Source organism: Micropterus salmoides, unplaced genomic scaffold (assembly GCF_014851395.1).
Source record: "Micropterus salmoides isolate LMB-PRFRI ecotype aquatic unplaced genomic scaffold, ASM1485139v1 Ms_hic_scaffold_1, whole genome shotgun sequence".
Classification (NCBI taxonomy): domain Eukaryota; kingdom Metazoa; phylum Chordata; class Actinopteri; order Centrarchiformes; family Centrarchidae; genus Micropterus; species Micropterus salmoides.
In genome coordinates this window covers 38,854,057-38,881,652 of record NW_024040040.1, presented here as the reverse complement: position 1 = coordinate 38,881,652, position 27,596 = coordinate 38,854,057, and the positions used below count along the sequence as shown (strand labels likewise).

The window sequence follows — 27,596 nt, the reverse complement described above, 5'->3', positions numbered from 1 at the left end:
TTAAAGCTGTTAGATTTAATGTAATCGTTACATAATATGGCTACTTTCATCATTGCATTAACTACATATAAAACAATTTAGGAGTATTGAGGTCATGTTGACCTGTTGTGGGGTTTTTTTTTTTTTTTTTTTTTTAAACAGTAAAATGTTAAGATTTATTGGACCCGGGGGTGCTTTATGCCCATACACCTTCCACGCTTGTGCCATGTTCTTTTTGGAGATTTAAAGGTAATGGCCAAGTTTCTGTCACCTTTTCTGATTTTGGGGTTAAAAATGCTTCTGTGATGAATCCATGTGCACAAATATTTCTGCACAGGCTATTGCCTTCATGAAATCTTGTGGGAGTGAGCTTGTAGTAAATGTTTCTCCCCTGACAGTTATTGCACCTACTGTCTCAAAGCACCAGACTCCATCATGTGAAAGTTTTTAAAAATATTTAAATTAGATTTACATGACAAAATATGGGGCTTTTGCCAAAGATTGTATTGTACTCCTAACTTCCCCTGTAGAGCTGGTTACAGTGGTCATCGCTATCAATGCTAATACAGTAGATTTGAGAAGTGGGAGGAGCTATTTCGGGCGGCCCTGGTTCAGGAAGTATGTCTCATTCATTTTCTCCAAGTGTCTCACAGTTGGAGCACACTCACGGCCCTGGATGGTCCGCAGTTAAACAACTGTGTAAGAAAATAACTGCTTCTTTGATAAAATGTCAAAGGAGCAACCTGTGTGATATGTAAACTACAACTCTCAAGGTGCATTTCCATAAGAAAACATAATTACAGAACATAATATTCTGTTACCTAAAGGCAAGTGGACGCTAATGGGCTGGGTTATACTAGAAAAGAAGTGATTTGTATGGCGTGTTGGAAGTCTCAAGTATTTATAGTTGTTCTGAACGTCGACACTCAAAGCGGGCTGAGAAGCCAGCCATCGCAGAGAGGGGGAGATTTGTTTAAAAGTGGCTATTTCTAATTCAGTCCCTCCTGCAAGTCATTCATTGTGTTACATTTGTGTGTTTCTAGTAACATTAACAATATATATGTTAAACATTTTAAACGGGAGTCAGGAGCCGGAAAAATACTTCTGGAACAATCCCACAAGTTTGCAACTGTGAGTTTTAGTGTGGTTACCAAAATGAGACCTTATTAGTAAACAACACTAAGAATCTAAACAAGCATGTAAAACTTTCAATATGTTTATGTCACTTCTTCATTTATAAAATTGATTCTTAATTTTTTTATTAAAGTAATACAGCTCATTGTCTCAATACTGTTATGGTGGCCAACTCATGGCACCCACAAATTTTATTTGGTCATTTATCTTTTGCTGATTATTCAGCTGCACATGAATGCAGTATTGTACAGAGCACTTTTAACTGTGTTCAGTGCCGCCGTGTGAAAACATCTACAGTATTTGTGTGGTTGGATTGTACACAAACATTACTGTCACCTGTTTTGTATTCATGTATTTGGAACAAGATGGAAGGGTTTTTCCTTGATCGCTACATCTGATGATACTGTGTGTGTACTTTTGTTCTGACACACATTCTCTGTTTCAGGGGTTAACGTTGGAGCCCAGCTTGATGCGATGCTGTCACATCCCCTGCGGGGGCCGTCCTGTCGACTACGCTGTCAAGATCAGCAACAAACTGCTACTTGACATCCGTCGTCATATCAAAAAATACTACTCTGTGAGTATTGCTGTGTTTGTCCGCCAGTTTGCAACCCTGAGTGAGGTTTTGATAATTACTATGGATTCTTTCAATAAAACTCTGCTTAACACACACTCAAAAACGCAGGCACACACATTCACAACATTCATGTATTTGCTTTTTCACCACCTGCAGGGCCGCAAATGGACTTGGTTTAGTTTTCATGATGAATTGCTCCTATTTTTCCTCCTTTTTTTTTTTTAAACCCTTTTTCTCAAATGGTACAACTTAGTTGAACTTGCACTTAGTTCACAACTTTCTTCAGACCATGTGCTTTATTTGATTAAAATATATACAATATAAAATAAAATATATAAATCTTTGGTCCACAAATGTGACATTTAAGTTTTAACGTTGACAGCATTGTGGTTGTTTGCCACCATCTATCAACACAATCCTAAATTAATTAAATGATTGCATCAGCTGACAAAATACAAGCTCTAGTGGTCAGAGAAACTGAACTGTATGTTATGAAGTAGTCAAAACCTGTGAAAATTGGCCTTTCACAAAGTGTCTATAATAGTGTTGGACTGTATTTAACACAACGTGGGATGCAACAGATGCAGTTATGTTAAGAGAAGCGATCAAAAAGATGTTGGACGAGAAATGAAGGAAACCTCAGCAGGGCACTGCGCTGACATTTTCAACCAAAGAGCACATTCTGCTTGCAAAGTGAAAAGAGCACAGGAACAATTTGAGGGAGCATGATCTATAAAAAAAATACTTAAATGGTCATTCTTACTTTGAATACCAAGTTTAACATGCCCTCTGTCAGTTTTTTGATAAGCTGAAATTTAAATGATATATCTGGGAGGACTGGGTTATTAGAAGAACTAAAAATACAACAAATCAAAAGATTTGACTTTAAAGATTGAGCAGATTTGTCTAAGTAATACAGGGATTCTCTTGGCTTGAAATAATACCCACGATGTTGGATTATAAGATTTACAGGGTACATTATTTTCGCAATTACACACACGGTAACAGGCCGCCTCAGGAGCATGTATGCAAGCTGTGAAAATATCAATCATTGGCTCTCTATGTTGTTGGTTGTTCAGGTTTTCAGAACTAAAGGCCATAAATATGTTCAAATTTGCATAGCCACATGATCGCACACATGTTGGATACACACAAATACAGAAATGTCATTACGTTATTAAATTCTGCTACTTAGTTTTTTGTTTTTATTGTTGACTTATTGATAATTTTATCTAAATTGATAAGTTAATTATAAGTTTCCGCACTAACCTCTGATGGGCATTTGTGAATTTTTTTATTTATTAATTTTTTTTTTTAAAGTTGCTGATTTTGTCTGTCAAAATATATTTATATTGATAATATATGGGACGTTGTAACCTGCAAATATTTAATGTTAAATTGTCATACACTTTGTGATGGCACACAGGATTTCCAATCAGAGGCAGAGCTTTTGGAGTTTTTCTGTACATTGACTGCGTTACATGAAAGTTTGTAGACATTGTTCCCAGAGGATATATCTTAATGGCGTTGGTAGTTCCCCGAATCTAGCGCCAAATCTCAACAGATATTGTATGGATTGGCACAAATGTTTATACAGAAATTTTCTTTAGAGCCCGACCAACCGATATGGGATTTTTAAGAGCGATACCGATATTCCGAAATATCGTCCGATATTTTATTTTTTTTTAAATCACGTAACTTAAACAAAGATTATGTCGTAGATTTATTATGTGTAGTTATGAGACCTCGCCAAGATAACATAATGCAGTTTAAAAATTTGCTTTTTTTATTGTTAAAAATAGTACTTAGAACAAAAGCTGATTTCCGTATCTTACAGTGGATTTGTGGTATGTTAGCTCATATCAGCCGATTATATTGGCACGCCGATTTATTGCGCCGGCTCTAATTTTCTTCTAGCATGGCAAGAGGTTCAGATTTGTAGTTTGGAGTGAAAATGAATGGATTGGATGGATTGCCATGAAATGTAGTAGCTGCATTGTTGATCCCTTAACTCGTTAATAGCGCCACCATCAGTCTAATGTCTCCAGTACTTTGGTTTATGATCAAATACCTGCAAAACTAATGACGTGCCTAACGTTACAAATCATTGTCATCGTAAAACACTGAACTAAGGTGGTGAGCATGGTATGTGTTATCTGCTAAATGTTAGCACTGTCACTGTGACCATACTGGCATTAGCATGTAGCCCAGAGCACCACTGTGCCGAATGTTGCGTTCCTCTTACCTCAGAAGTCGGAGCTGTTAATGACGTCACAGAGAGTTGACAGCGTTCCAGTAGAACAACAGATTTCATTTGGAAAACCAAGATTGATACCTCTGCTATTGTTGGCAATATCCACCCATAACAACGCATTTTGAGGTATTTTGTCTGCAGACAGGACTGTGTGTATGACTGATTGTGTGACAGTATGATCAGTAAATTACTTCAGCTTCTGATTCTTCCACTACTGTAAGTCCGGTAGCATCCATCTTGGATTTTGAGGTTGGGGTTTGTAAGTTCTCCCGACTTTCCGAGTCGGAAATCCAATTAAGGGGGCATACCTGTTGAAATTTCTTGGAACTTCCCATGTCAAATGGATATCGTAAATCGGTAAATCGCATAGATCCTGATCCATCTCGTTTTGTGATCTATTTAGCTAGCAGATGGGCCTAACCAGTAGTCGCATTTCATAAATATGTGACATTTCCTCTATTTCCCTGAAGGTTAATGTTTATTTTTCTTCATAAAAGTCTTAAAGTCATAATTCCTTATGATGTTAGCTGAAGTTTCAGGCGGGAAACACTGCAGGAAACCCCACACATTATCTATTTCTATTATATATTTTTGCGATATAGTTATAAACTGTTGTGTATATTTCTGTGAAAATATATAGTGTACCTGATGATGGTTCTACTTTTAGGTTGCTTTTAAAATTTGCCCATGCAATGTTGTTAGATATCTGCTGACTGAGCCTGGAGCAAAACAGTTTACAGGGCCCGTTGTTACAGTGCAGACTGAGAATGAAGTAAACTGGATGCCTGTGTTGTCTCTCTGTCTCTCTGTCTCTCTCTGTCTCTCTCTCTTTCTGTCTCTCTCTCTCTCTCTGTCTCTCTCTGTCTCTCTCTCTCTCTCTCCCCTCCCCTGTTAGCTTCTAACACCTTGGTCTTGAGAGAGAGGAATGCACTGTCTGTAAAAGTAAAAGTGTGTGTGGGGTGGGGGTTACTCTCCCACAGTGCTGAACAGAAATCAATTAGTTTGGTGAATGTGTGGGGAGCGAGTCCCCCTCAACCCCTTTGTCACGATGTGTGAAACAGCTGCTGCCACTGAATACTTACACCTCACACAGCAACACACACTCTCACACACACCACTGGAGGCTGAACAGCAGTAGACAAGGCGCACACACACACACACAGCGGGGCAATGAAGAGGGGTAATATTGTGTAATTAAGGATTCCTTTCAGGCCGAGGGAGAGTTCAAATAGAGCTGTTTGTCTGGCCAGATAGACTGAAAGCTCTGCACCTCTGTGTGTGTGTGTGTGTGTGTGTGTGTGTACGCCAACATACATGTGTGTGTGTTGGCGTCCTAAGCTAGGACCACAGAGACATTAATCATTAGTGAAATTACCTCCTGCCCCCCCATCCCTACCATTATCAATAAACCAGCACCCTGAGAATGGGCAAACATTTGTCCCCCCCCCCCCCCCCCCCCCTCATATAAACGCACACACTGTTGTCATCCCTTCCTCCTCTCGTCCCGCTGTCTTTGGCAAAATGATTCGCTTCTTTCCTGAACCACCCAATTCTCTCTTTTTTTCTTTTTTTACCCCTCCCATCTAACCACCGTTGCCATGGCATTTAACAAATTATTGCAATTACCCTCGTCACGCGGGTCGCCCCTGGAAACGGGCTGAGGGGCAAGAGAAGAAAGGGGGAGGCAGAGAGAGAAAGGGTGAATGAAGACCAGAGAAGGTGATAATCCTGTTTTGAACAAAAGGTCAAATTGTTGAATAGAGAAGCTTTGATTAAGCGGAGGAGGTACAAAGTGGAGCCGTTTGAGCTCTATTCAGTGTGTGTGTGTGTGTGTGTCAGAGAGAGAGTGTGTGTGTGTGTTTGTGAAGTAGACCGATTTTAGTCTATTCACTTCAGAGATGGAAGTGTTGACTGCTGAAGCACAGAAAACAGTTAGAGCTCTTTCTGGTACTTCTGTGTGTGTGTGTGTGTGTGTGTGTGTGTGTGTGGCAGGTGGATTCCTCTGGTAAAGGAGTCATCCCACAGAGGCCTCTCCCCTGTGTTAACATTCACAATAAAGCTGTTAGTCGGTTAATAGATTAGTAACTTAACAGAACATTCATCTGTTGACAGCGTTACTTCTCAGATGTACATATTTTGTCTTTTGAGAAAGTAAAGGGAAGATTTTTTGGTCTTTGGACTGGTTCCAGGTTTTCAAATGTGAGAATTGCAGCCTCTCTGACATTATAGTAAAATCCTTGTAACCTTGTGCTCTTTGATATTTCGAGGAGCACTTTTCACTATTTTCTGTCAATTTATCAACTAATGAATCCATTAATTGAGAAAAGAGTTAACATAATGAAAATCGTCATAATCAATCAGTCTGTCTGTTATCAATCATGAAGCGTTAAAAATGCCCATTGCAGTTTAACATAGCCAAACGTGATGTCTTCAGATTGCTCTTTCGTTTGACGAGCACTTCTTGCTCTGTGCTGCATGTCTTGCTCTACACATGACTTGAATGATTAATAAATTATCACAATTGTGATCAAACTAAGTCATTGATCAACTAATTGTTGATCAATGACTGCTGTTCTTGTAAGGAGTTCAAGGGTCAAAGACGGCAGCACTGATACTGTAGAGTCGTTTGCAAATATCACTCTTTGCCATATAAATCCCTGAAGCTCCAATAGAAGGAGTACAGTAATAAAGAGGACGTTAAAGTATCAAATCCAAAACTGCAAGAGTGAGAGGGTTTTGGAAGCGACGAGAGAGTTAAAACAACCAAACAGACGAAGAAGAAGAGAGAGGGTATATTTCGTGGTGGGCCCTGTCGTGGCTTGGTCTTGCCTCTGTTTGGTTAAATTATGTGGAACTCATTTGACGTCTGCATTCAGTGTGTCAGGTATCCACTGCTATAATTATGCAATTATGAGCCTTTATTCTCTCATGTCCAACTGTACACCCCCACCCTCGCTCTGCCGAAATGCCTCAATTAGATTTTTATTTTTTTTTCCCTCCCTGTGTCTTTCCCCGTGTGCTCTTTGTTTTTAGCCCTTTCTGCGTGGCTCACACGGGTCCGCTGCACTCAATTTATTTTTATTTTTCTAAGTGTGTGTGTGGATGGGTTTGGGTCACAGTAGCAGAGCACAAGGGCATTGTGGGTGGCTTTTTCCCTCCTTTCAGCTTTCTCAGTATGTGTCTTGAGTCTTGGATGTGTCTTATTAATTCATTTTATTGCATGTGAATGGAAAATGATTAATATGTTTGTGCTTACATTGAATGCTGTGTGTGTGTGTGTGTGTGTGTGTCCGTCCGTCCCCCATGGGAACAGCAATGTGTGCCAAGGCTTGTGTCATAAGAAATACACACACACAAAAAAAGACAGAGATCGAGTCGCCGCCCATTTTTAAACGCTCTCATACTCCTTATCTCCCACCTCCACAAACCATTGTCCTGCATATGTCTTTATCAGAGACGGTGGAGCAGTCTCATTTCCCATGATGCTCAGCTCTTTGTACAAGAGTGGCAGAGGTGTTTAGATAATTAGTCCTGGAGCTGGGGTTTGTGGGTAAAGCTGTGAACTCTGGGACTTTCTAATTGATTTGGGACTTGTGTGTTTGATTTTCATTTAGAGGAGATTTGCTGGCTGTGTGTGTGCGTGCAAGCAGCTGTGTGTGTAAGCTGCATGAAGCTCTCCTCTCCCTGTCTACTCTTACATTTCCTGTTTAATTGCATAATAAAGAAAGAAAACATTTACAGTTTAATGTGCAGTATGTTCTTAAATCCCTACTCCCTACTCTACACTAGTGGAAAAAACAGATAGTAGTTGATCCATGTACAGAGCCCCCCAGCCACCACTAAACCACGGATTAATTGTAAAGTTTAGCCATTATAGTGTAAAAAAACATTTTCACACCATGCTGTGTTTAACTCTGAAGCGCAATGATTGGGTTAGAGGAGAGCAACTGATTTAAAAGCTGTCACTTTCAACTCCATTGAGGGGAAACCCTGTAGGCTGTGACTTCTTCAGTGGTGTAGCTGGGACACTGGGCTTGCTTGTCATCATAAAAACAGATCATCAGATTGTGATGTTTACTGCAGCTACAGTAATACCTGCTGACTTCCCTCCGACACACAACTCCGGCTTGCTCCTCGGAGGTTACTTTGCCCATCTGTGGCACAGCAGCCTTCAGTGTTGGTAGATTCTTACTCGTGACGTGTAACGAATCAGATCAGTGTTGTGGGCAGGACATTGAGCGAGACCACAGAGATGCAAGTACGTACCTACTTAAATACCTAATAGCCAAATAGTACCTAAATAATTTAACCCTAACCCTTTTTTTTTTTTTTTCATCTGAGAAATGATCCGAAACGTGGGTTTTGTGATCTGTCGCATTGCTACTTTACACAATGAATCCGTCTTTAAAATGCTTTCACAGGTCTGAACATGAATGGAAATCATTGTCTACATGTTGCGAGACTGCAGGAAAAGTTCTAATAGTAAAAGAAGAGTCTGGATTGCAGGTTAGGCTACAACATGACTTACAACTTTGTCAAAGTTCTTGTGTGACTGGTTGGTTGGAGTCCACAGCTCAGCCCGGGTAAGACACAGTGACAGAACTTAAGTAAAACTGCCGTTTACCGTCGTCCCCATATGAGTTTGAACAGTGTTTTAAAGAACAATGGGAGGGAATTGCAGTGTCCAGGTGTGTGTCAAGGTGGTACAAACCCATCTAAATAGAACTTGTTGCTAAAGTGCCTTAACTAAATAAATACTTATGATTCATAACGTACTTTAATTTTGATGCATTTATTGAGTTCTTGTTGATCAGTGTCGAAGTGATTCAAAGTAATAAAATTATGAAAAAGTTCATACATTGATAGATTTTTTTTTTTGTTATAGAAACATCTTAATGATCTAGTTAAAAAAAAATAATAATAATTGTGCTGCATGTATAGGATTGTGTCTTTAAAGAGTCAATTTTGGTGGTAACCGCTAACCCGTCCTTATAACCAGTTTGTTCTTGGCATGAAAGGAAAAGTGTCTATATACTGTGGAGTACAGCCGTAAAGAAAAAAACAACAATCTTTACCAATTCTTTTGTAGCTGCTGCTCAAAACTGATCAGCAGACGAGACAAAGCCAAAGATAAAAATCAATCAGAGAAACTCTGCGTGCCTGTATGTGTGAGGGGGATGTGGATACAAAGACAGGTGCAGTGGTTTATTTTGAGTGAATGGAAGGGAGGAAGGATGGATGGATAGATGGAGGAAAGCAAATGCATTGATGGTGGTGGGTCTTATGCTCTGTCATTAGTTGGGCATTAACCCCCTCCCCCTTAAACCCCCTTAGTAATGACAGGGCACAAGAAGCAGTGGGGGTGGAGGGGTCTGGAAGAATACGGGGAGATTGAGAGGGTTAGACCACAGCACCTGCCCAGGGTCACTACCTCAGCCCAGGGGGTCCTAACTACTGCCGTTTTGGCTGTCCACTGCTCTGCCTGTGTGACAAGTGCTCACAGACCAGGACCCCAACAGTAGCAGCTGTAGATACGGTCAAATGTAAAGAGAGAGAGACAGCAGGTTGGGATGTGAAGTCAGATGTAAACCTCTGTTCTTTCTCAGCCTGTCTCTTGCAGTTGTTTTTATTTTACATCCATTCTTTTTCTTCCTCCTCCGACTACTTTTCTTGTCAGTTCTGTTGTGCAGAATTAGAGCAGCTAAATGGAAGCAACAATTTTCAGCAACATTTCCTCATTACCACAAACCGTTTTTGAGGCAACAAAAGTTTGTTTGTTTGTTCAATTTTTAACAACACCTTTATCAATAAAAAATGGTGACATGAAAACATTTTATAAATAAGTAATCACGTAGGGTAGTAAAGGCGGCTTTGAGTTGTGTGTTGTTTTTTTTTGGTGCCCTTCTGTGTTCATCTGTCAGCTGGAAGCGCAGCGTAGTCGTGTGTGTGTTTTCAGATATTTACATCAGGAAACCCATGAAAAAGCTAGAATTTAAAGTAATTTACAGTAATGGGTATTCAGGGAGTAAATGCTCTGAAAATCATAGAAAGGGAATTAATAAATGGTTTTCTGTGTTTTTTTTTTTCTTCAGGGCAGCCAAAGCCTCAGCAGGAAACCAAACTAGTCTAAGATTAACAGCTGAGGAATGACCTAATGTGTCGAGATACAAATAAAGATAAATTTTATGAACCATTTTTCTGTTCATTGTTTAGTTTTAACCTTTTAGTCTACATTTTTCTTCCAAAATATTCGATAGAGTGCCAAAAACAGCAAATCCTCACATTTAAGAAGCTGCCTCCAGCTAATCTTTTGCAGTCTGAAATATTAAACACTTAATCAATTATCAAAATCATTGCCAATATAATCTCTGTCAATCAACTGGCTTATTAATGGACTAACTGTTGCAACTCTGCTGAAGTGTGAAAGTTTGACTGTTGTTGGAAGTAATGCGTTTGATGTTTCTCTCATAGGGCTGGCTGGTGTGTGAGGACCTGGCCTGCCAGAACAGGACCAGACGCCTGCCCATCGCCTTCTCCCGCCATGGACCCATCTGCCCCGCCTGTACCAAGGCGACCCTCAGACGCGAGGTAACGCCACCACAAAACACTCACGAATCATGCACTCCCTCTATTTAGTTAAAGAGATGGCACGTTGTTGAATTCTGTATGTTCTGTCCAGGTGATGGTGCTATGGAGCTGAAATCTCTCCTCTCATATGTGCTGTACATCTTTACTCATTAGTATCACATTTCACCATATATACTCTAACACACACACACAATGATGAAAGTAATCCTCTCTTTGTCGCCCAGATTCTGTGTGTTTGTGTGACAGTGTGTCCGTGCACCCACATGCCTGCCTTCAGGCACTAAGAGCTGGTTGGTAGTTAAAGCATTAAAAGCATCTGTCTGTCTAGCTCTGGTAGCCGCCTTATGAACGCTTTGTTAGCCTGACCACTGGATTTAAAAGAAACACTCTCCCTTTCAATTTGAGCATGACGGTTCAATCTGTTTTTTTTGGTCCTCTTTCCCTGTCCCCATTCTTACCAGTCCTGTCTCAACCCTTGCCTTAACTCTCTCTTGTCAATTTTTGTTTCTTGCGTGCTCTGCTCCTACCTGCACCCACCTCCCCCCGCCCCGGCTGCTTTGCCGTGTCTGACTCTGTGGCGACAGGTTGTAAACCAGAAGGCCAATTTCTGCTGTCACTGTAGCCACTTAGGCGGCCATTGCTGTGCCTGAGGGCCGTGGCACTTTAAACTGCGGGGCTGAATAAAACATTTAACTCTCCATGCTCACTCATGCACCCTTTCTCTACCCTAAAACCTGCAGCCTCTCTTCATTTTACCTGTTCCTCGACCACACCGTTTGATCTCTACACATACTCCTTTCATGTACATCTAAGGAAGACTGACGATGCTGATAATCTATAAAAAAAAAAAAAAAAACAACTCAGAAAAGTTTGCAAGGTGCCTTAACACAAAGGTACGGTATAAAATAGAGCAATTTTAAGCAAGAGAATAATGAAACACTGACAAAATCTAAATCATGTCTGAGAGAACCAACAATGAGGACAACAGGGGTCAGGCTCAGCATGGTTTACACAGTGTTAGGAGAAACATCCATGTGGCGCTGTGTGAAATTTAAGCATATAAGAAATGTAATACAACTTTTTTTTCCAAACGCCATCCTGCTTTGGCAAAATCTTTGTTTTTGCTGCAGAGACGGACACACGAGTTGTAACAAATAAACCACCTAACAGAAGTACTGATAATGTACACTGCAGCACCCTTTAAGTTTAAAGGGATTCCCAAAGGAGAGGAGCAAGGTAAACTGGTAGAAGGAGCTTCAGTGCAGCTATTTTGAATATCGTTTTTACTCTGTCTGCTTGGCTAACAACTATTGGGCCGCTCATGTGCTGATCTAGATAATAGCGGATTTAAAATGTTATTAATTCACTTCATTTACATTAGCCAATTCATTCATTCAAGTTCATTATCCTTTTATATACCTTTGACTGAATTAATAAAATAGAGGCCCTGTGTCTTAGCAGGACTGTGATGGCAGTCATAGGGGGCTCCATCTGGTTGAAGGGTCTCTGTCCTCAACAGTATGCTGATTCGGTCTTGTTAGCACCATGCTACAACCTACTGCCTGCTACAGGGAATAAACAAACAGGCGGCACGCAATGTAGACACTGCTGTAGTTAACCAGCAAGGCATGAAGATCAGTTTGCGAAAATAGAAAGCATGGAGTTTGTGCAGGGATGGTGTCATAAATTCAGCTCGTCTGATATTTCAGTACAGAAAAAGGCTTTGAAATCAATCACGTAGGCAGCCTGGGCGAGAGTTCAGAAGGCTCTCCTGATTTACCTACTGGCTGCCATTATACAGCAGCGCTGCGGCCACAAAGGACTGACTAAAGCTACAAATATATCTGTTCATGTCATAAGGAAACATAACGTGACTCATTAAGACGCTTATGTGAACAGCTGAAAACCACAACCCCAACGCCGTTTTGCTGTTTAAAAGGGTTTTCTTTTTCTTCCCTTTATTGTATACCAGCTGCAGATAATTAACAACTTAACTAGTCTTTAGTGTTTATACCGACACACTACAGGCTCTTTGAAATACCTTGTTAACAGAAAGAGCTGCTACGTAACAATACAGCAAAGAACCTTCCTTGCCGGGGAGCCCTTAAGCAAGGCATTTAAACCCTACTAGATGTTGCTGACCCTTTCATCTGACCCCTCTCTGAGAGGAATTGGTATAACAAGATTGATATCAAGCTAACGCTGACTTTCCAGTATTAGGTAACACTGTTATCTGAATCAAGCCAGTGCATGGAGATTAATAGCCCAGCGGTTTACATATTAAATTGCTGCCAATTATGCAAAGTACTCAAGAGGCCATTCATGGCTGTTTGAGCTGGTGGTGGATGGACTGCTCAAACAGCTAGGGAAGAAGATGAGACATCTACCAGTCCCCGCTGAGAGGTCTTTTTTTAGTAAAGTTTTTTTGTTTGTTGGAAGCGCCATCAGATTTCTGTGCATCCAGCCAGACTCTCTGGCTACATTCCCCTTTCTGCTTTTTTATCTGCCAGTATCATCATAGATTATCGAGCTAATGTCAGCGCCAGCCAGAAAGACAATCAGGGTTTCTTTCTTTGTGTGCGCCGTACACTAAAAACACTTGTTTGTGCCAGAACTTTTGTAAAGGAGCGTCTCGTTTGGGACTCTGAGCTTCCTTTTTTTGTCGTGCGTCATGGTATGTTTACCATTGATGTGGGTGCTGCCTCTCCTCTCTTCTCCTCACTCCATCCCTCTCGCTCTCGCTCTCTCTCTCTGTGCGCCTCTTCCTTTTACTCCCTCCCTCCCTCTCTGGACACAGATTCAGAGCGTGATCTGATCTCCATGTAATGGGAGAGTAATAGGCACTCTGCCTTGATTGGTTGGTAATTTGGGGGAGTTATGCACAGGTGCAATTTGTAATATTTTCAGTAAATTAAATTTCTTTCTCTTCCTCTCTCCCTCGCTCTTCATCTCTCCCTCTCTCCTCTCCCTCCCTCCAGAGCGCTTAACTCAAATGGGCTATTTTTTCACAGTGTCTCACATCTCTGTCCTGACTTTCCTTTTCTCTCCCCCCCCACCCCCCTTTTTTTATTCAATGCTTTTCTTTCCTGCTCCTTTCTTTTCATTTTCCTTCCCTCCCCTCCCTCCTTAGCTCTTAGACTCATTCTCTCTTCTGCTGGCTTGCTCTTTCTCTCCTCCTCTCACCCTCCCTCTCTGTCTCTCTTTTTCTCCCCTCGTTTTATTGATGTACGCTCAGGCGCCCATTAGAGCTCCCTTTTTCCCTCTAGTGGAAATTGCAGCATGTTAATTTTCACACAAATTACGGCAATAGCAGGTATCTCTATTTGATACATTATAGCGGGAGCAATCAGAGATAATTGAGTGCCTTTCAGAGGGAGACGGCTGCATTCACTGCCGGCTCAAAGCTGCCCCATTATCGCCTAATCGCTCTTTAAACACTGAATTTTGCCGAACAAAAATTCTTGTCATAATTTTGCTTAAGTGTATTTGGAAATCACAGTCCTTTGAGCGAGGATAATTGAAATCAAATCCCTTTCACTGGAGCTGACATTTCTACATTTCCCTCCAATTGAAATTAATTTCAAAAATTGAGCATGAATATCTTCAAATAGCAGGCAATTATGCCTTTCAATGGGGAGAAATTACCGGTGCTGAATCGTTGGAGGCTTGCGGGCGAGAGCACCAGTTAAATGCCTTTGTTTCCCGCCGTGTTTGCCTAGTAAAGATTTACATATATTGACTCATTATGGTGTCTTGTGAAGCTGATCGGCGTGACTACCACAACCGGCAATAACGCTCATCGCATCTAAAAAGCTCAAGAGTTTTAAAGCCTTGTGGCCTCACAGCTGAGGGAAAATGTATGTTTGTTTCTCTCCGTCTCCCTCCCTTTCTCACTCCCTCTCTCTTTCTGCAGCTGCAGTTGCGCGAGGGCTCGGATATTGTGGCTTCAGTATTTACACGGCGTGTTTGCGGCTGAGCCGTAGAAGAGTATGGAGGGAAAAAGTGTGCGTCGCCGAGGCCTTGTTTGTGTCACCGTTACAGCGATGTTTCCTTCTAAGCCGTATCCATGTCAAGGCATGAATGGTGGTAGTTTTTCTGCAGCTTGCACACTTCCCATCCACTATAAACTGTGTGTTTTTGTTTTTGCACTCTTCCCTCACATGCACACACAGACGTATTGTCTGACTGACTACCTTTTCATTAACTGCTTCACTGGTGTACTTGAGCGACAGTGTAGTGTGCAAAAGTTATTTGGAGGTCGGATGTGTGTGTCTTCGTGCATGTGTGTGTGTTTGTGTGTCACCTAAAAGATAGAGACAGGTGTTTTTAAGACTCTGGAAGTCTTGAGTGCTCGTTTTATTGTGTGAGACATTTTAGACTGTTGCTCTGTGATTTGGATCAATTTGTGCGATTTAGCCTCTTTTTCTTATTTCGTACTTTTTCCTTTATTCTATATATCCTGTCTCTATTCTTTCGTCTCTATCACGCACATTTCCATCTTCCTTTTTGGCTTAACTGTGTTTTGCGTGTATACATGCAGCAGGATGTGTATATGTGTGTCGGTTAGGCGGGGTGGGGGGGTTCAGTCGGGGAAGAGGGAGGCAAAGGAGCAAGGGGTACGAGGTGGGGGCTGGGGGGTCCTACGCTCCCGGGAGAGAGGCAATTTCACAGCTGGTTTGCTCCTTAGGCAGTCAGGCTGAAAATGCTGCAGATTTGTGGAGCAAATTGAAATGGTGTCAGTGCAGGAACAAAGCGCCGAGCTGAATGACGAGGTAGGCGTGCGTGTGTGCGTATGTGTGTGGCAGTGTGCGCGTGTGAGAGAGCGAGTGAGGTGGGGTTGAGGGGCTCTAAATTCAATAACAACCCTGTAACATTTTAGCCACGCCTTTCTGACACCTGTCAGTCAATCAGTATGCAGCGACTGGCCCGCCCACAATCAGCGTTATATTGTTTGAACGTGAGTGTTGAGCACCCGTGTATGTGTGTGTGTGTTTCAGGAAGAAGTGGTGTGCCGACTGAGCTTGTTCAACCTTGGCAACCGTAACCGAGGCTCCATTATGGGATGTGCATGGTTTGGTTGTTGACTAGGCAGTGCATCAACGGTCAACAGCTGTGTGTGCCATGTGGGCAGCCATAGAAAGCCATTAAACACACACACACCGCATAGTTTGCATTTAGTTGCATTAGATACTCTCGCCACTTGATTATGCCACAGCAGTAAAAACTGAAATTACAATTACGCACATTGCCGTTTGGCAGGTATAATGGGCACACACAAACTCCCTTCACACTCTCTCTCTCTCTCTCTCTCTCTCTCTCTCACTCTGACACACGCATACACACACAGATACTGACACAGGAATTGTCAGGGGATTCTTCCTGGTGGTAATAATAAAGCACTCGGCGCACACCTGATGGCAGTGTGGGGTCGGGGCTTAGCGTGCCCTCTCCAGCATAGCAGGGAAATGACGAGCCAATAACTGCAATTAAACATGCAGTATAATGGCTAATCAAATTGACAGCCTCGGCTGTTCGCATGCCTCTCTCACAATGGCTTATCACAACAAACTATTATGAGGGAGTGTATTTCAGGCCTGATCCCCTCTTTTCTTTCTCTCTCTTCCTCACTGTCTCTTGATTCTCTCCCTCTCTCTTTCTGTATCTTTACCCTTTCTCTTTTGCTGTTTTTTTCTTCTTCTCTCTTTCCCTCCCACCTCTCTGTCTTGCTCATCTTCTCCATCTCTTTCCCATCTCTCTCTCCCTCTCTCCCTCTGGCAGGCTGTCGTGTGGCTCCAGTTAATTGCAGTGGAGATTAACAAAGCAAGCAAATTTGTTTTCTTGCTTTACTGTGTCACACAGAGGAAGGGAGATGTTTTCAATGAGTGGGGTGCACATTTTGTAGAGTCACGTTCAGTCTACCTGTTTCTCAAACTGGTAAACGAGGTTTATTAATCTGTTTTGGATGATGTTGTTTTTTTTGCCCTGTCATGAACTCTCCACTCTCATTAGAATGAAAAAATGGGGTTTAATAACTTACTTATAAAATGGATTAGCAGCATTGTTTTATCCAGTAAGTGGTGACATACTGTTAAGAGTTTCTATTAAACAAGGTCAAGGGGAGTTTGAAAAGAGAGAGGAGAGTAACGCTGCATTCACGCCATGTCAGCAGAATCGATTAGAACAGAGAAATCTTTAAAAGATTACTCCAAATTCACACAAGTAAGGTGCAATTTAAGATTATTTTCATTATTGAATCATCTGCAGATTTGTTTTTCAATGACGTGGTATATTCCTTTGTCTATAAAATATGAGAAGGTACTGAAACACAACTTCCCACAACCTAAGGGGTCGTCTTGTTTTCAGTGTTTTATCAAATAAGACGAAAAAGCAGCAATTTTCATAAACCATTTGATTAATTGACTTATCGTTTTAGTATTGGCACCAAAGCTGCCTATAAATTGGATTGGGTATTCTCATTAAATGCAGTTTTTCTGTTAATGCTACAATAAAATTCAATTCATTCCACTGAATTGAAGTATCGAACAATGTGAACGTGGCATTAGTATTAGAAGAAAAGTAAAGAAAGGAGCCGTTTTCCACACAAAATTAGTTTGTTCGTCAGGTTTTCAATAACCAATGTTTTAATCTGCTTGTGTGTGTGTGTGTTTTCTCTACAGTACTCCGAGAAGGCCCTGTACAACCAGCTCTGCTTCTACAGGTTCATCTTTGACTGGGACTATGCAGCTGCCAAGTTACTACAGGCTGATGAGAGAGGTAATGCACACACATACATGTTACTGTACTGAGGTCCTCTTGTACTTTTGAAAGTATTTTTCTGTTTGTGACAGAATTCATTGCTAAAGTTTTGTGCAAACAGAAAACAGGCCTGATTTTTTTTTAATCATATTTTATTAAATGTTTTTTTGTTGCTGTTTTTATTTATTCTGCTGTACCACCTTTGAAACTGAAATCAAGTGACTAGAGCCGCTATTGAAGTTTGAATTTTGATGTCCTAACAATGCTTTCTCACAAATACACATACAACATAGCATTAGCAATCAATGGCTCAACGTAAACCTTTTACCCAGGCTACACTTGCAATATTCCCCAATGATGTGACACACTCACGCGTGCACACACACATAAACGTAGCGGAGTATGGGCATTGGATATGGGGAGGGGGGTTAAGGACATTCAGCTCCTCGAGTCGACAGCCCTAATTTAGGAGACGGATTCAATCACACACACATACAGAATGCAAAACGCTCCAATCACTGGAAGAAAGAAGGAAAGAGCCCTCGATCGCTCTCCCTCTACCCCTACCCTCACTGTCCATCTCTATTGCTTTCTCTCCTTTGCTCTCTCTCTCCTTTCTCTCTCTCTCTCTCCCTCTCCCTCTCTTGGACAGGCACTCGTTTGGCTGTGTTGATTGAAAACAGGTTTTAGATTTGGGGAAATGATAGGGGGAGTAATGGGCGCGCTGACGAAAGGATAGCCCTTCTCCTATAATGGGACATGGAGCGTATATTTCCCCCCTTGGACTCAAATAGACGCTACTCCAGCGCTCTGGGCGCGCTCAGTAGGCGTCAGCCACAAGGCCTCTTTACCCATAGTTCCCCCTGATTGATGTCACTTGATTAGAAAGGGCCGCTGGGCCGAGTGATTTATTTATTTGATTAAATATTTATGTATGTATGTTATTTATGTATGTATGCCTGAATGCTGTGAGTGTGTGTCAGCCAGGACGTGAGCGAGGCAGGGAAAGAGTGAGACAGCAGAGGTAAATATAACGTGTAATCAACAGATGACCACTCAGAAGATGGAGGGAGCTGAAATAGAGGGATTGGACCAGTGTAAGGGGGGGAGGGGGGTACTAACATGATTATAGCCTCCATTTTTGCTTTCTGTTATTTCTGTCTACCCAGATCCAAGAAATCATCACCAATCAATTCATGACTCTCCTCCTTTCTTTATGTTCCTGAGCTCTGCAGTGTGATCTGCGCCGGGCTTTCTCTTCCTGGGTTTCAGTCTTATTTTGTCTCTCACAACACAACGTCACACATTCTTTACTCAGTGGTAAAAAAAGAAAAAACGTGTTTGATTACCACGCTATGAAAATTGCTCGGTATATCCTGTACACCATCAACCAAAGTTAGCAACAGTCTCCCAGACACAGGCGCAGCGTGCAGTGTGGGTTTGTTTTGAGTCAATGAAAACATGGCGGAAGGCAGTGAAAGCGCTCTGCAAATTTTTCAGCATAAACCTTCAGAGTACTAAGTCAAAACTGTGGTTGTATTTTGGTTTTTAACCACATATCTTATGTCATCTTCGTGACCACCACCCACTACTTTAAAATGAATGCTAGGTACCTTTTAGCTCAAATCATGATGTGTGGACTTGGGAATGAGGGAAAACGTCATTGTGTGTCTGTCAAACTTGCTAACAGCTTGTAAACTGAAGCTCTCTCTGTTACTTTTTCGTGTAAAAACAGTTGTGGGATGGGAAGTTGTTCTGCTGCTGTATGTGTCATGTGTCTGCAGTAATTGTGCGACCATCGCACATGATAACATGTTGCATGGTTTAGTTACCCGAACAGCATTTCTTGTGTATTTAAAACCTGGCAGTCGTCAAATTTGTTATAAAAGTGTTCCAACAGGAGAAACGCTACAGATTCAAGCAACAAGACTCCTCTGTATTTATGTGTCAGTTGTTGGGCTCATTGAATATAATTCATAACTTTATACCGTCTTTAATGTTAATGCACATTTGATATGGTTTTCATATGTTTACGGAAGGTAGTGGCTGTTATTTAAAAAAACAAAAAACAAATTTCATGCTGTCTCTAGTTACGTGGTTGTGAAGCGTTTTGTAGTCCACCGACACCAGATCAGGAAGCAGACATTTCACATGGTTCTGTCCGTTTTCTATTTCAAAACCAGTCCCACTTCAAAGTGGTAATCTTGCAAACAATGCTGTAGTTCAGTGGTCCTCAACATGGAGAGCTTGAGTCCCCCTTATGCCACATTGTTCCTGGTTGCCTATGTTTATGAGTTGTAAGCGTGCAGCGAATGAGTGATTTTGGCTTCCCAGATTGGTTTGGGGGAAAAAAACACTTATGACTAATATATTTAATTGGGAGGTTTAGGTATTCTTAACCTTAGAGATTAGAGAGACATTTGACAAAAACAAAGATCATTTTGTATAATAATATATATAATATAATAAAGATTAAATGTCCCCTAACGGCAATTTGTCTTACAGCAGCAGTCAATAATAAATGCACAGAAGATCCATCCAATATAGACACAAACACAATACACAATTACATACAGCAGCGAATCCTATCTACAGTCAAAGTTTAAAAAGTTTAAAAAGCCCCGTTTTGTTCATCAGCTCGTGTCCCCTCAGATTTTTCTTGCAGCCTGCAGATTTTTCTGCAACCGGCCGTTGGCACTCATTGACAGATACTGAAACTTTTTTTAGATTTGTTTCACACGCACAGTAGTGGAGTTCATTTTAAATCAGATTTATTACTTGTGCATGTGTGTTTTGGTGTTTAAGTTAAACATCTGAGGGTTTAAGCTACTGTAGAAAGCAAATAAGCTGCAGCTATAGACTGTCAACTGGTGGTTCGGTGTGAGTTTCCCCTTGAGATGGTAAGAAAAGTGTCTCAGATTAGCGCACAGGACAGAAGGTTCTGGAAGGATTGGATCGCCCACCAGCTGCGGGCTTTAACCTTTAATAGCAGACTAAATTAATTATATAACTGAACGGAAACAGGCATAACTCTTTTTTTGTAAGTACAGATGTCCGTATTCGTACAAAAATACATGATACTGATACTGGATGATAAGATTTGACAATTCGTAATACTAAGACGGAGATATTTGAGCCCACAAATAATGTCTCATGTTGTAGTTCTACAACCCCGAAGGTGGCATGGGTGTCTTTTATCCAGCCAGGAGGTTGTATTTATGGCAGATCTGGGTCACTGTTGTTGAGGAAGGTTTACAGTGTGTGACTTTATCAGTTCATCTTGTGTTATTAAACAGTGTCTCCACCAAATTATTAATATCTGACACACACTCATGCCTCTGCTTTCCTCAAACAGAGGCGGATGCATGTATACACACACACACTCATGCTGCTATAAAATATAGGTTTATGGTGTTATCCTTCCGTCCTGGGGCCATAATACCCCATATTACTGCATTACACACCCAGGGGCCACACTGCTCAGATTACAGGGAGGAGACTTACAATCCTATACACCCTACTCTACTCTGTTGTGTGTGTCTGTCCGTTGAGTGTGGTCCCCGTGGGAGCGTGTGCACATATACGTATAAAAGATTTACGAGCATTGTTTGTGTATGTACACCATGTAAGCTTAAAATTGTTGTACGGTCTTTCTGGTGGTGATAGTGCTGTGTAGGGAATGTAAATAGCTTCATCTGCTACTAGAAGAGCTGGGTAAACATTATGCTGGCAACATGAAGTTTCAAAACTATATTTATATGTGAATTATTAACTGACATTATACTAATACTGTATGTGTAGCCAGAGCCTGATGCATCTTATTCCCCTTTGACCTCATTGGTGCCTAACACACCAATGAGCCGCCCTTGTTGCACTGAGTGGCGTGTTCCTTCATCACGGTGAACATGGACACTGTGGTTTCCTTTGATTTAATCCCACAGAAGACCATCCTGCGGCTGCTGTAAATACTTGCTAACTCGCCAGGTGTGTATTAATCCACGGCTGAAAACCACAACCAATGTCTGAAATTTACTTTTTGACTCACCGGCTAACTGGACTGATAGATGGGTAAAATCCACCGAACAAGCATATTTTTTACCAGCCAAAATAATGAATTGCCTTTTTGTGTTCAGTACGGCCTTGGGATTGAGAGTGGTGTGAAATTTCCCTTCCCCTTGGTTCAGTTTCTTTTCACACACAAAAAAATGAAAACCAAACCAAATCACGAAAAGCCACGTAGCTCTAACTGATACATTTTAGTTTGCATGTCATGACGTCCCCGCCCGCCACACATCTAACCGATGAGCTCTGTTCAAAGTGCACCTTGCTACGGGAGCGGTTCAGCTCAAACCTTCAGCGTACGTTTTGTAGTTAGGTCAGATCGAGGTCGCGTCATGTTCCCACTACAAATTAAACCCTCAAGAATTTGTGTTCAGATCTACCCAAACAAACCTCTAGTTCAATCGGACTACACAGGTTTGAAAATGCTCTGAGAGCCCCGGGGCTGAGAAACTGGACTTGCTCATTTATTGACAGTGACAATGTAGGACATCACCAGCCTCATCCCTTATAAAGGTTGCTTTGCCATTGTTTACTAAACTCATAAAAATGTCATTATATACAGCAGTACCTGTACAGCCGTATTGTTCAGAGGATATTCTGGGTATTTATGGTTCTGAATGTTTACGTGTGTACTGAACGCACACAATGAAGCACAGTAAAGTGAAATAGCTGTACATAAAAGAGCTCTGAGTCGAGACTGAATGTAATTTGATCAGCTTGAATGTATGCGTGCACTGCAGTGCTACAGCGCGGTTGTGTTGTGAGTGCACGCGCGCACATTTGCGAGCCAGCGCCTGTCTTATCTACATGTACATTGCATTTTTGTGCCTGATTGCTGCGACTGAGTAAAACATGGAGGTAATTTCATCCGCTGCAGGAGATCTCTAATAGATTATATACACACACACACAGAGGCACACACGCTATGAAAAAAAAAAAAAAACCAAAACTTGCTGTCCGTTCCTTAGCTGGGAACATCCCGTATCAATGACTTTCAAATCATTTCATGTCTCTTTTCTTCTCTCCATCTCCCCTGGTCTCCCTTTTTATGCCCCCCCCCCCCACACACACACACACACCTTCCCTCTGTCTATCTGTTGCCTTTCTCTTTCCTCCATCACCCCTCCCCTCCAGGTCTCAATCTTGAGTGTGGGCAGTATGATTGCGTGTGTGAGCAATAATGTAATTTTGCCGCATTGATAAAATATAAATTGTCCTTGAGCTGCGCTTTTCTAATGATCCATTTACCGACAGCTTCCCTGCCACCTCTCAGCACTCTGCATTTGGTCCTCTTTTACCATCCCACTCCTCTTCCTCTCTCCGCTCTGTCTTCTTTCTCTTCTCCTCTTTTCCTCCTCTCTCTCTCTCTCTCTCTCTCTCTCTCTCTCTCTCTCTCTCTCTCTCTCTCTCTCTCTCTCTCTCTCTCTCTCTCTTCATCTGCCACGCTCCCCTCCCTTTCTCCGGCGATACAAAGCGGGGTGGCAAAATCCGCGGGTGCGATTGTCAAATCAATTATTCATTCTGTGCAATTACACTCACACAAAGAAGTTTCCCTGTGCTCCGAGTGGTGATTAAATTAACTGCTATTCCAGCTGCCCGTCGCCACCAGCCTAATAGAATATTCATGGAGGCGGCCGACGGAATGGCCGATCTCCATTAACTTCATCATGCTCACTTAATTACAGGCTTGTTATTGTATTTACACCTAGTTAGAGCGTGCAGAGCCCCGATCTACTCGTGCCCAGCACCGCCAGAGTATGCGTGAGTGTGTGACAACACCTAGTTAGAGCAAAGATAACCCCTGATACACTCACAGTGCGCATGTATGTGTGTGTGTTGGACTCCATGTGACTGTGTATGTGAGGAAGAGAGAGATTATACCTAATGCAATTAATTAGGTTTTGAGATCTATAGCTGCATTTGAGCCGACAGTATGCTTTCTGTCCATACGTCATTTTCCATCTTTCATTCCAGCCGTCATCTTTCTTTCTTGTTATTTCCACTGCTCGCTGCTTTTTCTTCCACGCCTCGGCCTTCCCAGCAACGCCGTCTCCCCTCTCTGCTCTCCTTCCGCCTCACACGCGCTCTTTAAGGGAGGCTATTTATTTGAACTACACTCCCCACTGTGCTCCGACTTGCAGCAAGGTCTCTCCCTCTTTCTTTTCCTCTCTGCGACTCTTAAATCATTCTTTTATCTGTTCGCCACACAGTGATTGAGGTGGAAAAGGGAAAAGAGGAGAGGAGGGGGGGAGAATTATTTTCTCCTACCTTTCAGAAATGATGACATGATTGCTTTCGCTTGATCATGCATCATCACCCTCCTTCTATTCCCCAGATAAATAGACTAGTTTGTCTCTCCCTGCCTCTCCTCTCCCCTTTTCTCCCGCCATCCCTGTCCTTGCTAACATGAGGATTATCTGGTAATAGTTGCTGCTGGCGTTTAAGTCAACCACACCATCGTGTGTGTGTGTGTGTGTGTGTGTGTGTGTGTGTGTGTGTGTGTGTGTGTGTGTGTGTGTGTGTGTGTGTGTGTGTTACTTTGTCACATGGATGTTTTTTAGTTGCCATGACTGTGAGTTAGTGTGCTTTTTAAGTGTTTAACTACCATCAATCGTCTGCGTGTATGTTCTTTTAGCGTGCGTGCGTGCGTGCGTGCGTGCGTGCGTGCGTGCGTGCGGCCTCACTGTTGATCTGTGTGTATCTAACCTTTGTTCGCTTGGGCAGTCAGTAGGCTGGTATTTATCCAGCAGCCACTAATGCAGCAGGCAGGAAGGACGAGACAGGAGATAGGGCAGTGGAGATGGCGAGGACATGACAACCGGCCATATGGCTGTGTGTGTGTGTGTGTGTTTATATACAGTATGTGATTTAGATAAATAACAGGCTAGTGACTAGAAGTTTTTCATTTGTTTGCTTGTAGTAAAACACTTTTCATAAAGAGCTCTGATGACTGTTGCATTGCTTTTATTATTGCTGTTCAACATTTGGAGGACAGCTGAAACAATAAGTAGGACAAAAATTTGCCGCCAACCATTTTGAAAAGCTATTAATCAGTCGTTATTAAGCAAAAATACAAATCCAGCCTCTCATATGTGAAGATTTGCTGCTTTTCCATTTTCTAACATTTTAATTGAATATATTTGGCTTTTTTGAGCGTGCCGGACAAAAGAAACAATTTGAGGATGTCTCCTTGAACTTTGGGAAGTAGTGATTTAGCTGCTACACAGTCAACAACTACTTAATCTGCAGTATTTTCTCAATTAATCAATTAATAGCCAGGTCCACAAAGTGTCAGTTATATAATGACGCCTTCAAAAAGCTTGTTTTGTGCTACTGATAGTCCAGAAGCCAAAAATCTTCAGTCTAGTTTCATACAAGACAAGAAAACAGCAAATATTCACATATGAGAAGCAGTGAAAAACCAGTGAACTGTGTTTTAGTTCGCTTTAAAAAATGACTCAAATGATGAAACAATTATCAAAATAGTTGGCAATTAAGTGTTCTGTCGGTTGATTGTTTTAGTTCTGGTTACAGCCCTAACTAAGAGCACTATAGTACTCATTTTTTGTGGTAACTAGTAATATCATGCATGTGTTCATTAAAAATGTTTTTAATTTCTACAAAGCTGTTGCACTATATTTATATGCACTTTAATTACAATATTCAGTCCTCAGACTTTCATCAGGTAACATGCATATACGCAGACAGCACTGTTACCATAAACATAGGCGGGAGAAAAGTATTAATCATTTATACACAAATATATCGTATGATTTGTATCTCTCAGGTTCATCCTTTGTATTTGTTTGCTTTGTTTACCAACATTTTGTTCGATATGAATGAATCTAGATTAATCCTCTTAAGTCAGATCAGCCACAGACAAAACAAAACTTTCTCTCATTTAAATTTTTCTTCACCAGTGACTGCGATATAATTTCTGTTGTAGCACGCTGCACTCTTTGGTGTGATGGTGTGTCATTACTTGGTTTCATGGTACTCTGTCTACACTTGACGCTCAGTTTAATGTTGTAAAGATTTGGTTTTGGTGGCCACCCTGCCCACGATAGCAGCTCTCAGTCTTCTCTCTGGCCTTATTACGGCCCACCTGAAGGGATAAAAGGGACAAGATATTGACTTCATGCTCTCATTGGGCTTTTCTATCGATCTTATGGTTGTGTGTGTGTGTGTGTGTGTGTGCGCACACATGCTGCCATCGACCCCTCAGTCCAATTCTGCGATGCCCCTTCTGGCCCTCAAAGTGATAGCATTACTGGCAGATGGCATTGGATCTGTTGGCTCTCCAGTTAAGGGTGAAATGCTCCTCAGTGTTTATTAGTGATGAGCACAGCCGGTGAGCACTCTCTGCTGCTCTTCCGGTAGGATTTGCTCTTCCAGTAGAACCTAATCATAGGAACGGGGTGGAGGGTCAGAGTCATCATTGGTGAATCATTCACTACTTTGAAAAGCACACGTCACAGCAGCCTTGTAGTATTGACTTTGATGCAGTTGAGGAACTAAATGATCTTCCATTGAGCTCTGGCAATGATATCCCTTCTCTGCTTTTCCTTTTCCTTCGCCTCCAGCTCGGACAAAGCTGTGGAAAGGAGTTCCAGATGTGTATCGCAGGCTGAAGGAAGTGCCAGACAAAGCCTTGGCCACCAGTGGCTACTCGGAGATCAACCTGGCCAAACTCTTCCAGGCCTTCACTTCCCTCAAGTGAAACGGCGCACACACATCTGTACAGACGACACCGCTAAGAGACTCTGACATCTGACCTCAAAGCCGGAGATTTGCACATTCAACGACATCTGTTTTCTCGGTTATTGGTTTCCCAAATAGCTTAGACTTAGGCTTTGACCTCATAACCCCCTTATCATCTTTAATGAACCTAGTGGGCCTCTTGTAGTACTGAAAACCCAATCACACCTTTCCATTCCTTTCCATCCCATCACCCTGCATCTATATGAAAAAGGGGAGTAGCAATCATACACATGTGTGTGTGCGCGCGTGTATGTGTGTTACAAAATCCTCAGAACAGCCAGTATACTCCAAAAGCCGCTAATTAGCCAATGATAGTGACCCCGGCCACTAAGACCACTGGATGCCTGCAGCGATCGGACACTTGTTCTGATTACCACCATTCATCCTGGGTGTGTACGTGTGAGTGTCAGATCACAGGATGAAAGAAAGGAGTGTGACGGAGGCCACACGTTCTGCTCCCTCGCTCTTTTGTCTCGGTATTGAACAGCTGATCTCCTTCTCCTCCACAGCCTCAGTTTAACTGATGTCATTTCATCCCTTTCACTCTGTTTCTTCGTCCCCCCTCCTCTCAGCAGATTGTGTTTTAATGCCTGTAATTTTCTATGTATCCGACTTGTACTGCTGGGGGGGTGAGGGGTGGTATGTAATGATTTCTTTTGTAATGACAAGAATATTTCGTTTTGGGTTCTTCAATATTGATGAGAACCTTTTTTTGATACTGAAACCTCAATAAAAAGCTAAATGGATAAGATGTTAATCTTGTGTTATTTGCAACATGTGGGGGTGAAATGTGTGGATGTATGTCCTGTAGCGTCTGCATATTTCTTGTTGCCCCTGCACTCTGTAGCACAACAAACATGCCACAAAAGTGAAGTTTATTAAAAAACAAAATAAAAAAATATGACCAAACTCCCCATTTCATACAGTTGGGGACATCTTGGTAGGTAAATCAAGCATCCCTTCACTTTATTTGACACCACGTTTTAAGGACAGGCCTTGATGTTCAATATTTTCCTTAATCTATAATAAAAGCTCAAAACCAATCAATCCTTCTAACAAGCATTGCCTGTGTAGCCGAAGCCTGGTACAGTATATATTATCTGTGCCACAGAACTCCATTATTGTCCCCAAATTTTTATAACTACTCGAATAAGCCACGTTGTGGCACAGGGTGACATGTTTCTTCATTACCATAAACCTGAGTTGATCCCACATACACCTGCTGTAAATACTCACCAATACACCAAATGTGCATTATTCCGCAGCTGTAAATAACCCCCCAAAAATTACACACTTGACTCCCATTTGAGCCAAATCCTCTAAAAACTACAGTGCTGTGCTGTTTTAGCCAGGGACAGGCAGAGAAGTGATAAAGTATTGAGAGATGGACAAAAACATCCTTCATCCTCTAAATAAACGGGTTTTACTCTATTTCAGGTAAATAAACAGCTTTTTTTGTACTGAGGGATTTAAGTAATTTTTAAA

The 27,596-nt window shown here is 41.8% G+C and overlaps 1 protein-coding gene across 1 annotated transcript in view; it reads left to right on the top strand.

The window, feature by feature from the left end:
* Positions 1 to 26,864, top strand: part of pola1 (polymerase (DNA directed), alpha 1) — a 58,595-nt gene extending 31,731 nt beyond the window's left edge. The window contains exons 34-37 of the mRNA XM_038726833.1: positions 1,559 to 1,690; positions 10,416 to 10,532; positions 17,210 to 17,306; positions 25,934 to 26,864. Coding sequence (XP_038582761.1) covers positions 1,559 to 1,690; positions 10,416 to 10,532; positions 17,210 to 17,306; positions 25,934 to 26,070 — 483 coding nt within the window. The 3' untranslated portion in view covers positions 26,071 to 26,864. The remainder of the gene's footprint in view (positions 1 to 1,558; positions 1,691 to 10,415; positions 10,533 to 17,209; positions 17,307 to 25,933) is intronic.
* The last annotated feature ends 732 nt before the right edge of the window (positions 26,865 to 27,596 follow it).